The 15555-nt window shown below is 37.7% G+C and overlaps 1 protein-coding gene across 1 annotated transcript in view; it reads left to right on the top strand.

Annotated features, from left to right (window-relative positions):
• Positions 1 to 15555, top strand: part of PYROXD2 (pyridine nucleotide-disulphide oxidoreductase domain 2) — a 214253-nt gene that overhangs the window by 14669 nt on the left and 184029 nt on the right. The window contains exon 5 of the mRNA XM_053692557.1: positions 14444 to 14599. Within this exon, the coding sequence (XP_053548532.1) occupies positions 14444 to 14599 (156 nt within the window). The remainder of the gene's footprint in view (positions 1 to 14443; positions 14600 to 15555) is intronic.

The raw sequence follows: 15555 nt of genomic DNA, 5'->3' as shown, positions 1-15555 counted from the left end.
GCACAAGCTGCTTGTAAATGATTTCAGTGAGAAACCTAAAATTGTGAAAAATATTAAGTTTTTTTTAATTTGATCGCATCTGGCGGTGAAATGATGGCATGAAATATACCAAAATGGGCCTAGATCAATACTTTGGGTTGTCTACTACACTACATTAAAGCTAAAATTAACCCTAGAAGCTCCCTACATGCTCCCTAATTAACCCCTTCACTGCTGGGCATAATACACGTGTGGTGCGCAGTGGCATTTAGCTCCCTTCTAATTACCAAAAAGCAACAACAAAAGCCATACATGTCTGCTATTTCTGAACAAAGGGGATCCCAGAGAAGAATTTACAACCATTTATGCCATAATTGCACAAGTTGTTTGTAAATAATTTCAGTGAGAAACCTAAAGTTTGTGAACAAAATTGTGAAAAAGTGAACATTTTTTTTTATTTGATTGCATTTGGCGGTGAAATGGTGGCATGAAATATACCAAAATGGGCCTAGATCAATACTTTGGGATGTCTTCTAAAAAAATATATATACATGTCAAGGGATATTCAGGGATTCCTGAAAGATATCAGTGTTCCAATGTAACTAGCGCTAATTTTGAAAAAAAGGGGTTTGGAAATAGCAAACTGCTACTTGTATTTATGGCCCTATAACTTGCAAAAAAAGCAAAGAAGATGTAAACATTGGGTATTTCTTAACTCAAGACAAAATTTAGAAACTATTTAGCATGGGTGTTTTTTGGTGGTTGTAGATGTGTAACAGATTTTGGGGGTCAAAGTTAGAAAAAGTGTGTTTTTTCCATTTTTTTCTCATATTATATAATTATTTAGTTAATTATAAGATATGATGAAAATAATGGTATCTTTAGAAAGTCCACTTAATGGCGAGAAAAACGGTATATAATATGTGTGGGTACAGTAAATGAGTAAGAGGAGAATTACAGCTAAACACAAACACCGCAGAAATGTAAAAATAGCCTTGGTCCCAAACGGACAGAAAATGGAAAAGTTCTGCGGTCATTAAGGGGTTAAACATGAAGAAATATAAGACCAAAAATAATATAAATACATTTTTCTTTCTTTGTTGTATGTAAATATAATATTTTAAAATGTTCACTTTTTTCTCTTTAAGAAAAATGGAAGTTCCTACTTTAAAAAAATAAATAAATACAATATTTTCATATACAACAAAAACGAGATTGCTTTTCTCTGTGTAATAAGTGATATAATACTGCTTTAACAAAGTGTCAGCAAATTATATTACAACTTAATGATTACATTCATACTAAATCTTTATTATTATGTACAAAAAAATCATTCATATTCATACACACAACGTGGCTGTATTTAAAAACACTTAAACCAGGGTGGTTAAAGGGACACTGAACCCAATATTTTTCTTTTGTGATTCAGATAGAGCATGCAATTTTAAGCAACTTTCACATTTACTCCTATTATCAAATTTTCTTCATTCTCTTGGCATCTTTATTTGAAAAGCAAGAATGTAAGTTTAGATGCCGGCCCATTCTTGGTGAACAACCTGGGTTGTTCTTGCTGATTGGTGGATAAATTCACCCACCAATAAACAAGTGCTGTCCAGGGTTCTAACCAAAAATTGTCTGTCTCCTTAGCTTAGATGCCTTGTTTTTCAAATAAAGATAGCAAGAGAACGAAGAATAATAGGAGTAAATTAGAAAGTTGCTTAAAATTACATGCTCTATCTGAATCACGAAAGAAAAAATTTGGGTTCAGTGTCCCTTTGACCAATATGCGATTATCTCAGATAAATTATTAGACTGCTACAGCAGACAGAGAGAGTACTATCGGCTAAGACCCTTCAATCCGGGGGCTGTTTTAATATTATGCTGAGAGTCTGAACTGCTGAGAGTCCATAGTATAAATATTCTATGTACGTTAAATCACCCGGGTAAGCAAGTTTAAAAAAAAATGGAGAGACAGAGCTTCTCCTGGTGACCCCTGACACGCGTGCAGGTGTGTTAAAGTATTTACGTGTATACAAATCCCTCCCCCAATTTTGATTGGCACTGAACTGGTAACTCCTCTGTGTTGATAGTCAAGGTATTACTGTCGCTCTATATTGCCAGCCAATTGTATGAGTGAGATGTATTATGTAGACATGTGCATGGCGAAAAAATTCGGTTCGGTTTGGTTCGGATCGATTCAGATTTTTTTTAATTTCGGTTCGGAGCGATTCGAATTCAGAAAAATTTGAATCAATTCGGTTCGGATTTGTTTCGGATTTGAATAAATTCGGTTCGGATTTGTTTCGGATTCATTCGGATTCGAATAAATTCGGCTGGATTCGGTTCGATTCGGTTCTGTTCGGAAATTCAGAATATCGGTAAGTGTTAGGTGGGATTAGACTAGTATTATGTACTAAATTCGGCTGGATTCGGTTCGATGCGGTTCGGTTCGGTTTGGAATTTCGGTAAGTGTTAGGTGGGATTAGACTTATACTGTACAATAGTAGTGTAATCCATGGCCATCTGAATTTACCGAATAAATCCGAAGTAATTCGGATTTATTCGGTAAATTCTGCAGTATTTTAATTCGGAAATTCGGTTCGATCCGAATTTGCAGAATTTTCCGAATCGATCCGAAACGAATCGCACATATCTAGTATTATGGTGCAACGTCAAAATAGCCATCATATGGTGTCTGGCCAGCAACCGTATCAGGAAGGAAGCAAATATGGGAGCTCCTCATTTCATCTAATTAATCTGTTGATTATCCTCGGCTAACAGGGACATCGCTAAATACTTTGTTATAAATAGCCTTCATAGAGACTTTCACATCGTTTGATGCCACTATTGTATGAAACTTTCTAATATGAAGCTCTAATCTAGACAATTGAAAAATTTAAGCTGCGGCCTGCACAAAGATCTTCATCGCTTCCCCTGGACTATCGGGAATTATAATCAACCTAACACTGTTATATACAGCAACTAACCCTGCTATTGTTGATGTACTGACTCTGTGCTCGTCTGTGCAACCGTTACTGTGACAGATGGAGCAACACAGACCAACAGTAATGGAGGCCATAGACAACTGGGAACTGAAGGTCCGGTCATCACTGTCTCAGCACTTTCATGAGCTACAGAGAGACATAGGAGCCGTGCTGACCTTGTTGCAGCTGTAACATCAGAGATCCATTAGGTGTGGACACCTGTAAACACAGAATCCCAGGAAGTCACCAATGCAAGATGACACAGTGCCCTCAGTCAAGCAAAGTACGCAACAAATCTCTTCACGCAGCGCTCAATACCGGGAGCCTAAAATACACCCGGCTGCTCAAGAAGGAAGAAACATTGCGAAGATGGTTCCCCAGTTCCATACATCTAAAGCACCTTACGTAGAATTAACCTCAAACCATGGGGTGAGAGATAAAGAACACTGAGCACTAGCGAGTGCTTTTACATCCAGCAGGCTCTTATGGGTAACAGAGATATTTCTTCTATATAGGGGCATTGTACCGGGCCCTGCTGACCTCCAGAATCTTGTAGCTAAGGGACTGTATCCCGACCATGAAGGCAGCCGGAACCATTTTGGCATAGGCTAATTGACTGAGACATTATCCTTTGTCGGTTGAGCCATGTGGCAGATTGGGAGGCTTAATACCGCACTGTTCGCTGTAGTTGAGGATGTTCACAGTTATGATTTTTTAATAATCCCTGTTCCCATTACCTTACCATTTTATATTATTGTCTACTACGCTATTCATGTAATGCACATCGTGACTTAGTTAGCTTGTAGATTTTACTTAATCTCTGCTTAATATGTTATACATCGTTTGGCACATTGTGGGGTGTGATAGAGGCTCAGGCATAACATTTGTCCTTATGCCCCGTCATTTATATAATGAGGGTAAAGTTCTCCCCACGTTTATTTAAAGAGAGAGACTCAAAGCCTAGGAGTAACCTACTATGATGCACATAATGATAGCTATGTAGATATTTTTATTTTTTTAACTAGCTTGCTGTTTCTCTCCTATGGGGAAAATTATGGAGGAACCCTGTCATATGAATAGCAGACTTGTTTAATGCAGCATACTCCCTACCTTAAATATAAGAACTCCTACAAGGGGAAATTGCTCAAAAGTTATATTATTCTATTCAGCTATAGCCTTATACTGTAGATGGAGCCTCCAAATATAAAGCAATCCAAAGCTGGAGCTGGTGTGCACATATATATTTTAGGTCTCTCTAAATGTAGATTGTAGAGCACTCTTCCCTTACCATATGTTATTTTGGTGCAGACGTGATATATCGTCACTACTGGAAGGAACAGACTAACATGAGTTATTTGCATTTACAAGGCTCAGAAGCTAACTAATTATATGTGTTGTAAACCCATTTGCAGAATATGTTGCCTTATTTCCCTTATAGCTTAGTTGATACCCCTCTAATGTTCATTTGAAACCGCACTTTTGTCGGTTGGCCATATATTTATTTGGAAGTCCAATAGTAGTTTCTCTTTGGGAGATGCATATTTAATAAAATAACTAGCCCACGCATAGGCCTCTTTAATACTCAGTGTCTTTGGGTTTAACTTCTTGTACTTTTCTGGGGAGTCACAAAGGTCATATGCATAGTTTAGAGGAGACTAACAGATAACCATTGGGAATTTCTCCCATATTCCAATCTCCATACTTCACCCGCTGTCCGGGTATGGGGCCCATACCTGGGGGGCAGGGTTTAAATACTCAAGTTTGCAAATAATTATCTTAATTCTTAGTTCTGAGCCTAAACGTATTACAACACTCTACTATCACACAAGTATTCTTAGCCTGTTTATTCACTATGTGATTTCAGCTTCTTTATATTCTGCCAGCTGGCCATTTATATACTAGGCAATAATTCAGATTGTTACCTATTTCATATTGTGAATTATAGTTAATGATCCTTTATACCCTCTATAACCCTAAATGTATGTACGGTGAGATTACTTAATGTTTGTTTGCCCTCTTATTTTATTTTTCATTTGTCTCATGATGTGCCCAAGAGTGACCCTTTTGCTAATAAGACATATAATACTAATGTTATTATATAATCAATTGTCCTGACATGTCCCCCCCCCCCCTCTCTTTGATTGTATATTTATTGTTAAGCGGTGTTTACCCGCTGTTTTTGCTTTTAACATTACTAAGCAGACACATTGATACAGCATTTGTATTACCTCTGTGATATATCATCAGACATTCAGGCTCCTATTTAGGTCCTAGGTAACCGAACTTGTGCAGCCCTGAAGGTCATGATACATTTTAATGTGCTGCATACAAACTGGAATGTCATTACTTGTGCTTAGATTATCTGATATCGCATTGTTATGGTTATAGTAGAGACAAAACTAGTTTTTCCTATATCAGATGGTTGTTATGTGACCGACACACTAACCATTGGTTTATTATATATCTTTTATTGTCAAGAGCTTTAATTGAAAATTAGAGATTCTCATGTTAGATGTCACATTATTATATAGCAGATCTTTACATTCAAGCGTTTAGACAAGCTGATGCGCAGATCGATGTACAAAGCAAAAAAGTGATATATGATTGTTTTTGTTGTATTGCTTATGTGCTTACATATATTGTACCGTTCTTTTTCTTTCTCAAGAATCTCAATAAAAGATTTATTTATAAAAAAAAAAAAATAGTCATATGTGGGCCTATCCTGGCTCAGTGACGTAAGTCAGTGTCATATGATGGACGATCACTATTTACATGCCGTACACGAACTAGATACGGTTAAAAGATTCTGCATGCAATTAGCAGTTGTCACATATGTTACCGTTATACATGTAATGTAAATTGAAGGATACATTTATCACAACAGATGAATGTAAGGTAAAAAATTGCCTTATGGATGGTTATATATGTAATCTACAAAAACGGCTTACGATGATAAGTCACTGTTTATTGCAGTAGTCTTATTTTTACATTAAGTAAAGTTTAGGCAGTGTTTTGAAATTAGAAATCACATAATGTTAAGGATTCCAGTAGTTATAAAAGATGTACCGATAATTGTACACATCAGATCTGTTCAGTGTAATGCATCCCGTTATATATACCATTGGGCCATATGTTGAGTTCATGGCAGATATATTAAATATTGGAAGATATGATGAATCTATAATAACTAATAGGAAAAAGGTGAGGGAGAATATGAAGTGCGAATAATAGTGGTGATGTTGTATGCAAACAAAAGTAAAAACATATGTGAACTAAAGTGAATGAGAGTATGATGTTATGAGTCAAATTAACACCTAGTGGTGAACGGATACAGTGCAATTTTAAGACAATTACGTGAAGAGTTGGTTAATATGAATATATGGAAGCGAGTCCAAGTTGATGGGTGACATATTAGTGTGACATAATAAGTGATCTATAGTTAATTATAAATATGCTATCACAAATAGTGAAGTCTTAAAGATCGAAAAAATTATATATGGAGGTGAGTCCATATTGACAGGTGGCTTATTAATGTGGCATAATAAGTGATCTGTGTTAATTATAAATTCTGGAGTCTGGAGGATCGAAGGAATTATAAATAAACAAAGAAGTTATTGTAGTCATTCATACCATGTGGTTTCATAGAATTCAGTAAATAGATCCATTTGCACTCCATTTTCAATAATGATTTTTCCACATTGCCGCCTTTGATGCCAAGGGAGACTTTTTGAATGACGGTACATTTTAGTCATGTTGTGCTGCTGTTGTGAGACTGCTGAAAATCTTTTGCAACAGATGTTATTTTTTTGCCATTTGATTCATCGTTGGTGGCATTTTTTATGTTGTTGGCATGTTCAAGAATATGGACTCTTACTTCACGTGTCGTCATACCGACATAGGTCATTTTATATGAACAGTATAGTGCATATATTACTCCCATGATTCTACACGTGAAGTGAGACTGTAAAATGTAGTTCTTTCCTGTTTTAGCAGTGATATTTTTGATTTTCAATGCATATTTACAGGCAGAGCATGTTCCACAAGGATACATGCCTGGGTCAGTGTCCTTTTTTCTTGACGTACGTACAAAGTGACTGGTGACGAGTTTGTCTTTTAGGCTTGTAGGTCTCCTGTATCCTACAGAGATTCTGTCTCCTATAGCCCGATTTAATGAGTGATCATTGTGTAATATTTGCCAGCTGTCATTTATAATCTTGATCACTTGTGTCATTTGGGGATTATAGGTAGTTATTAATCTCGAGAATGCGCCATTAGATGTTTTGTCTTTAAGGACTAGTAGTTGTTCTCTTTTAATGTGTAGTGCTTTGTATTTAGCACTTTTGACAGATTTTTTGCTATATCTCTTGCTTTACCCTGCGGCATAAAAAATATAAAAATATATATTATATTAAAAATAATATATGTAAATTATAAACTACACTTTATTCTATTAAGAGGCTTTTTATGCAAATTCTACTGCTTTTCCCCACTTTCTAGTTTATCTATCACAATATTTTCATATGTTTTTCATGCATAATATAATTGAGGAATTTCCTTATCAGCCAATGAGATAAACTTCCTGTTGGTTCCAAAATCAAAATAAATATTTTTTTAACATTCTTAAAAAGTGCTCTTTCATATGCATATTTTTATTGTCCCTTTTATTATGATTGCAAACAAATTATATTGTGTGTTATTACAGGAAATATATTCTTCAATAAAAAAATATTAATCTCACAAAGCATATAATTAAGCAATTTATTTAGATAAAAGGTGAATTCAAATAGCAAAAAGGTTTGTCTGACCTACATATTAATTGTTCAGGTGAACTTATACATTTGGCCTTCAGCTCTCAGAATCCTGTTATTAATGATAGTCTTGCCTGACCCCGGTAGTGATGAGCACTTGAATTAATGTATTGGAAAGCTATTTATTTTATAGCATTTGACATAACAAGAGATGCAGTTATCAATTTTGATGTATTATTTGGTTATCAATCATTCAAACTCACATAAGATCTACTGGCAAAATACAAAGGAACGCTTATATTGTAAATTCAGTTTGACAGGCAGTATAATTTGAAAAAATAGTAAAGGTACCACAAGATGTGAAAAAAGCCTGTCATTTACCAGTGCAATTTGGTGTTGGTATTGTATATCAGCTGCAGGTGACATGAAGAAGGTATTGTTAAGGTGAAAATGAGAAAAAGACGTCTTATTGCTTGCATGCAATCCATTTTATTTAAAGAGATATTATACAGTCTGTTCATTGTTGTACTAAAAAAAACACTATAAAAAAACCACTATTTCTTTTTACTAAAGGAGCACTGTTTAATATCCCTTTAATGTGACATTCTAAAGTGCACACTTTTAGTTTTAATATTTGCATTTCTTACCAAAAAATGAAGAGGGACGTCACGGCCCACACCGCCGCTCGTCTGCATTTTGCTGTGGAGGAGGGCCCTATTGGAAATGTGCCTACACGGCGCAGACAGTGTGCTCACTGAAACTAAAATTTGTTTCATTGTAGGCGATGTAGTCTCGGCAGCAGATAGCTGGAGAGACAAACATGGTCGCTACCCACTTCACAATCTGCACTTCGCTGCTTTGAACATAGATCTTGTGTCAATGTGTCTGAAGCAAAGTGAAGGCTACTCCCACTAGCACGTCTATAACTAAATCAAGCCTAACCTACACTACCCCTGCTCCGCCTCGCTACCTCCCACCGACCACCTACATCAAAGCTAACCTACACTCCCCCTGCTCCACCTTGCTACCCCCACCGACCACCTACACCTACATCCATCTAACTCCCCCTGACAGCCTACACTTACGTCTGGCCTAACCTACACCCCCGCGGAAAGCTCAGCTAAGTCTCTAATACCGCCTACACTTACATCATGTCTAACCTACACTCCCCTGGAAAGCCCAGCTAACTGCCTACTGTCAAAAAATAACTCACTATAATAAACTATAATATAAATAATAAACCTCCTTATTATAATTATGAAGCTGTCGCTAAACTTATCATCAATGTTTAAATAATGTGTCACAGAGATGCACTAAAAAACCTTGCCGGGCTCTTGGAACACAGCCCCGGACAAGAATTGAGCCCTGGTCCGCCTCTTCTTAAAAGGGGTGTCAAACGAGTAGGGTGCTTGGGGACTCCAGCTCCTCTTGATCCAATGTTGGGCCCTCTTCATTCAGGCTCCAGTCACCGCGGGTCCATCTTCTGAGGCCTCTTCCACCACATCAGCTCCGGAATCTTCATCTATGCCAGGGCCCTCTTCATCTAGGCTCCAGGAGCCCCTCTTCGCAGTGGCGGAGGCGGACTTCCGCGGCCTCTGTCCCACTATCTTCTGGTCTTCGGCTCTCTTCAGGTAGCCCTGCTTTCCATGCGGTCCCCGCTGCACACTGAAATCTCACAAGCGTGGAACCCCAATATATAGGAGTACCACTTTATTCCTATTGGCTTATTTTAAATCAGTTAATCCCTAACTTTTTAAAATTTAAATTCTAATTATCCTTTTCTATTTGATGATTAGAATTTAAATTTAAAAAAGTTCTTGCTATTAGCTGTGTATTTAAAATCAACCAATCAGAATTAAGTGGTACCCCTATATATTGGGGTTATGTGCTTCCGGGATTTCAGTGTGTGGCATAAAGAGCAGGGCTCTCTGAAGAGAGCAGAAGACCAGAAGATTGCTGAGCGGAAGCGGCGGAAGAGACCACTGGTGTCTGCCTCCCCTGCTGCAAAGATGGGCCCCAAGCAACCTGGAGCCTGGATGAAGAGGGCCCAACATCGGATCAAGAGGAGCCAGAGTCCCCATCAACTGTGAGTAACACTTTGGGGGTTAGTTAAGGCTTTTTTGGGGTGTTTTTTTATTTTTAAGAATAGGTTTTTTTATTTTAACGTTTATTTTCTAGCCTAGGTGTTTATAGTTAGATTTTGTTATTTTGGGGGTGGGGTTTTTTCATGTAGATGGGGGCTTTGTAATTTTTTTATTTTTCAAAAGAGTTGATCACTATTATTATTTTATGGGCCATGTAGTTTAGTGTTAGGTATAACTGTTTTTTTTATTTTGGATACTGTAGTTTATAAAAAAAAATGTAATTTAGATTTTTTTTTATTTTTCTGTAACTTTTATTTTTCTTATTTTTTTTGTTACTTAGTGTGATTAGTGTTGGGGGGGTAGTTTAGAGGGGGGGTTAGGTGTTAGGTAAAGTAGGGTTAGATTGCGTTTGGGGTTTGGCGGTTCAGGTTTATTTAATTGTTTATTTTTTAACTTAGTTATTTTTTATTTTTTTATAATTTAGGGGGTTTAGTTTAGAGCAGAGTTTAGGTTTTGGGTTAGTTTGCGTTTTGGGTATATGGTGGCATAGGGGTTAATAGTTTATTGCGGTGAGTATATGGGGGAATTGAGTTAATAGATACTAGCGTTGGGTATGTGATGGCATAGGGGTTAATAGGTGATGGCATAGGGGTTAATAGATACTTGCGGTGGTTATGTGGCGGCTTAGGGGCTAATAGTAAGATACTTGTGGTAGGCTAGTGGTGGCATAAGGGTTAATAGATACTTGCGGTAGGTATGTGGTGACATAGGGGTTAATAGTTAGATACTTGCTGTGGGTAAGTGGCGGCATAGAGTTTAATAGATAGATACTAGTGGTGGGTGTGTGGTGGGTTAAAGGTCAATAGTTAGCGACTTGCAATGGGTATGTTGCGGTTTAGATGTTTATTAGTTTAGTGTTGGTTTGCGATCGTGGGGCACTTCTGTTTAGGGGTATTAGGATCAGTGGTTAGGGAGATGGCAGTAATATTGCAGGGATCCTTTACTATACATTGCCAATATGGTCGGCGATGCTGGGTGTTGTCTAAGCCAGCATCACCAACCAATGGCATGTATAGTAAATGCCTCTCTGCGATGGCGCTTTGTCAGGAGCTTGGAATAATCCGTCAGGCTCGCTCGACATAGCTGCAAATCCCTTAGAATATTTTGCCGCCTTGTACCACTTTCGATCATCGGGGCCTAAGTATTGGACTTTGGTGTACAGAGAGATATAAGATAAGGAAGCTTATATGTGTATAGAAAGGGATAAAATAATGAGAACGGATTTTACCTGTAAGATCAACCTATTTTAATGTGTTGTGGCTTTAAAGAACAAATTACTCAAATAGCCAACAGCACCTCACCAATTCCCCCTGCATGTGCAAAATAGTTTCCGTGTAGGCACACTTCAAATATTGCCTGCGGGACCTAAGTAGTACTACACTTACACATACTACCTCAGGTGCTAAATCCAATGGAAAATAAATTATTTTCTATTGGAAGATTAGAATTTAAAATAAAACATTTTTTTATTATTGTCTGATAAAAATCAGCCAATAAGGATTAGCTGATTAAAAAACAGCCAATAGGGATGAAGTGGTACCCTGATATAAAGGGGTTCCGCACTTCTGGAAATTCAGTGTGCAGCGACCGCATGAAGACTAGGGCTCTAGGAAGAGAGCTGCAGATTAGAAGAAAGAAGATGCAGAGCAGAGACGGCGGAAGAGGCCACCAAAGTATGCCTCCGCCTCCGCAAAGATGGGCCCCGATGCCTGGACCCGGGATGAATATGGACCCAGCATTAAAAAAGATGTGAAGTGGAGGCAGTGGAAGAGGCTGCCGAAGTCCGCCTCTGCGACTTGAAGATGGTCCCCCAGCATCTGGACCCGGGATGTAAAGGGCCCAATATGGGATGAAGAGGAGCTGGATTTTTTACTTTAAATTTTATTTTTTAGGATGTTATTTTGTTTTAGACTTTATTATTTTGGGAGTGGGGGTTACTTGTATTGTAGAGAGGGTCTTGTAAATTTTTAAATGGTAAAAAAGCTGTATTAACTTTAGGGCAACGCCCTACAAAATGCCGGGCTATTCATTTCATTTTTAGTTTTAGCGTTTAGGTTTTTGTTTTGGGTGGGTTTTTTTTATGAGGCATGTAGGTTAGTGTTAGGTATAATGGTGTTTATTTTTTTCATTTTGGATACTGTCTTTTTATTTTTTTGTAACTTAGACTTTTTTTTTATTTTTTTCAGTAATTTAGATTTTTTTTTATTTTTAAGTAAGCTAGGGAGTTTAGTTTATAGGAGTGTGTTAGATAGAGTAGTGTTAGCTTGCGTTGGGGCTAGTGGCGGTTTAGGTGTTAATAGTTTAGATGGGTACTTGTGGTGGGCTAGTGGTGATATAGGGGTTAATAGTTTAGATGGGTACTTGGGGTGGGCTAGTGGCGGTATAGGGGTTAATAGGATAGGTACATTTGGTGGGTATGTGGCAGTATAAGAGTTAACAGGATAGATACTTGTAGTGGGTATATGGCAGCTTAGGGGTTAACAGGATAGGTATTTGCAGTAGGTATGTGGCAGTTTAGATATTTATTAGTGTAGTGCGATCATGGGGTACTTCGGTTTAGGGGTATTAGGTTTAGTGGTTAGGCACAGCAGTTATATTCCAAGGGATCGTTTACTATACATCGCCAATATGGGCGGTGATGCTGGGTGTTATCTATAGCCAGCATCTCAGACCAATGGCATGTATAGTAAACACTGATGCCATCTGTTAGCAGCTATGTCAGGAGCTTGGAATATTTTGATAGGCTTGCTCAAGATAGCGGCAAATACCTTGTAATATTTCTCTGCCTCGTAGCATTTTCGATCATCTGAGCCTATGTAAGCAGTGTGCACAAAAATGTTGACCTTTGCAATTCTTGACCAATAACCAAAATACAGACATCAAAAGGCTATAGCCAGCCAGAAACACTAGAATAACAAAATAAGGAATTGGAAAAGTTAAATTTTTTAGTGTCATATAAAGTTAACTGAATTCAATTTTCAAAACTGGTTCTCATGCCTTGCCCTAAATGCAAAACCATCTACCATCATATTAGTAACATTATTACTTGCCATCTTTAATCTGAAAGGAACAAATTACCTGTGTGCCTATCTCAAATTAAATATGAATCAAATGCCCCCCCCCCCTTTTTCAACAGGTATTTTAAAAGCTCACCAACATTTTTACAACAGAAGAAACAGGTAAAAAGCCAATAAAGGGGGAAACTTATCTATAAGGGATGATGTTGTTATATTATCACAAGATTCCACACTGATAGTAAAATATGCCTCTTGAAACGTTTATAAAAAGGGTTCATTACCCCCAGCTGTATCTCCCCCCCAATTATATTGCATCTTCCCCCAGATAAATCAAACTGTCCCCAAGTTATATCACACGATTCCCCTATTATATCACCCTGTCTCCCAAGCTATAGCCCAGTGTCACTCAGTGTTATGGCTCACTACACACAAATATATGTGTGTATACAGTTATAGCAAACTATACACAGGTTTCTCACACTGTACACCGTTTTACCTGAAACTTCTGAAAATAAAAAAGTAATACAATTGCAGTAGGAGTGCAGGAGGCTGCGGCTCACTGGCCAGATGTCCTGAATCTGTGTGATGGGAATGAGGTGACTGGGGCTGGGAGAGGTGGGATATAGACTGAATGGTTCCATGTTATGGCTCCTCCTTGGCCAGGGCAACTAGAGCTCTCTCACAACACTTTTAAATGGACACTACACCCCAATTTTTTTCATGATTCAGATAGAGCATGCAATTTTAAGTAACTTGCTAATTTACTCCTACTATCAATTTTTCTTCATTCTCTTGCTATCTTTATTTAAAAAGCAGGAATTTAAAGCGTAGGAGCTGGCATATTTTAGGTTCAGCACCCTAGATAGTGCTTGCTTATTGGTGGCTACATTTAGCAAACCAATAAGCAAGCATAACCCAGGTTCTGAACTGAAAATGGGACGGCGCTTAAGCTTTACATTCCTGCTTTTTAAATAAAGATAGCAAGAGAACAAAGAAAAAATGATATTAGGAGTAAATTATAAAGTTGCCTAAAATTGCATGCTCTATCTGAATCATTAAAGAGGGTGGGTTTAGTGTCCCTTTAAGTTCTGAACAACTCTATTAAATTGTGTTTAGCTCACAGACGATGCATAAACTGTCCCTAGTTGATACACACACACGTATACACATTTACATTAACACATATTCATACTAACACATTTATGCACACAAACACACACACACATATATCACAACCCTCAGCTCAACAAAAGGGGGCATCAGAAGAATTGTACTGCTCAAAATATACCAATGGTTGCCACACTTTCAGTGAAAAGTTTTCAATTGTACTTTTTCTGTAATATCATTAGGGGAGGGTGATAATTTACTGAAGTAAACAAAGAAGCCCTCTCTTCCTTGGTCAATGGGTAACAGCTTGTAAGCTATAAGCATTGACATGTTGCAGATGCCCTCCTTACAGTATGTTGGTCTGCAGTCAAACTTCAGTATAGAGAAACCCTATCCTAAGCTAGTTTTAACACTTGAATGTTATTATATCTGATACCTAAGCCTATTATTAATTTTCTTTCCAGAAACATGGATTAAAAGTATATTTTCGAAACCCTCACTCTTTTACTCCGCTACTAGAGGATGGCGTGAATGGGCGACCACCAAGATCTCTGCTCCTGGGAAGTGATATGACAGAAAACCAAAGGCAAATTGCTCAGTTCTCTAAGAAAGATGCAAAGGTGCGTTATTTTTTGGCCTGCTGGCTTTTAATCTTGAAATCTAGGCAGGATGTTAATCTTTTTATAAAAAAAAAAAAGAAAAAAAGATTCTGTTGCAAAGATGACATGCTTTATAATGCTTTAATGTGCTGGGTTAAACACAAAAGGCTAGATTACGAGTGGAGCGTTATTTAATGCTCCTGCTCGCGTGCTAAATCCGCTAGAAGTTAGCTTTTTGAGCGCGTCAGGTAGTGCTCATATTACATGTTGAAAGTAAACGGTTTTCACATGAGCGCTAACCTGATGCGCGTAAAAAGCCGAACGTAGGATATAACGTGAACATTTACGTATTCCCCCACAGAAGTCAACAGAGCAAAAAAGTGGAAAAAGCTTAACAAACTACTTGCTCGAAAACTCGATCTTATATTCTCAAGTGCACTACCCAATATGACAATATGAATATTTCACATTCCAACGTTCTTCACATAGCAAAATATGTTCTATTTATTCATAAATACATATACTGTATCTACATATATCTGATAGTTTTTTGGTAAAAATATATTTATATATGCTTACCTGATAAATTTCTTTCCTGGCATGGAGAGTCCATGAATCCATTCCAATTACTAGTGGGAATTCAACTCCTGGCCATCAGGAGGAGGCAAAGAACACCCCAGCAGAGCTGTTAAGTGTCACTCCCATTACGCATAATCACCAGTCATTCGGCCGAAGGAAAATGGAAAAAGAAGATGACACAAGAGTATAGAGGTGCCTGAGGTTTATACAAAAAAAAGTCTTAACTCAAATTAAGGGCTGGTCGTGTACTCTCTGTGATGATAGCAGGATGTGATGTCACTAGCATGTGGGCGGGGCTTAGGTCCGGTGTCTGTGTCGCAGTTAGTTTAGTACAATCAACCTGTCTGGATGTGTATTGCTATGCTCTGTAATAAAATAGAGTTGTACCATCATTGCTG

The sequence above is a fragment of the Bombina bombina genome, chromosome 9 (genome assembly GCF_027579735.1).
Source record: "Bombina bombina isolate aBomBom1 chromosome 9, aBomBom1.pri, whole genome shotgun sequence".
Classification (NCBI taxonomy): domain Eukaryota; kingdom Metazoa; phylum Chordata; class Amphibia; order Anura; family Bombinatoridae; genus Bombina; species Bombina bombina.
Note: the sequence above shows the minus strand (reverse complement) of the source record. Positions and strands in the feature narration are given on the sequence as shown.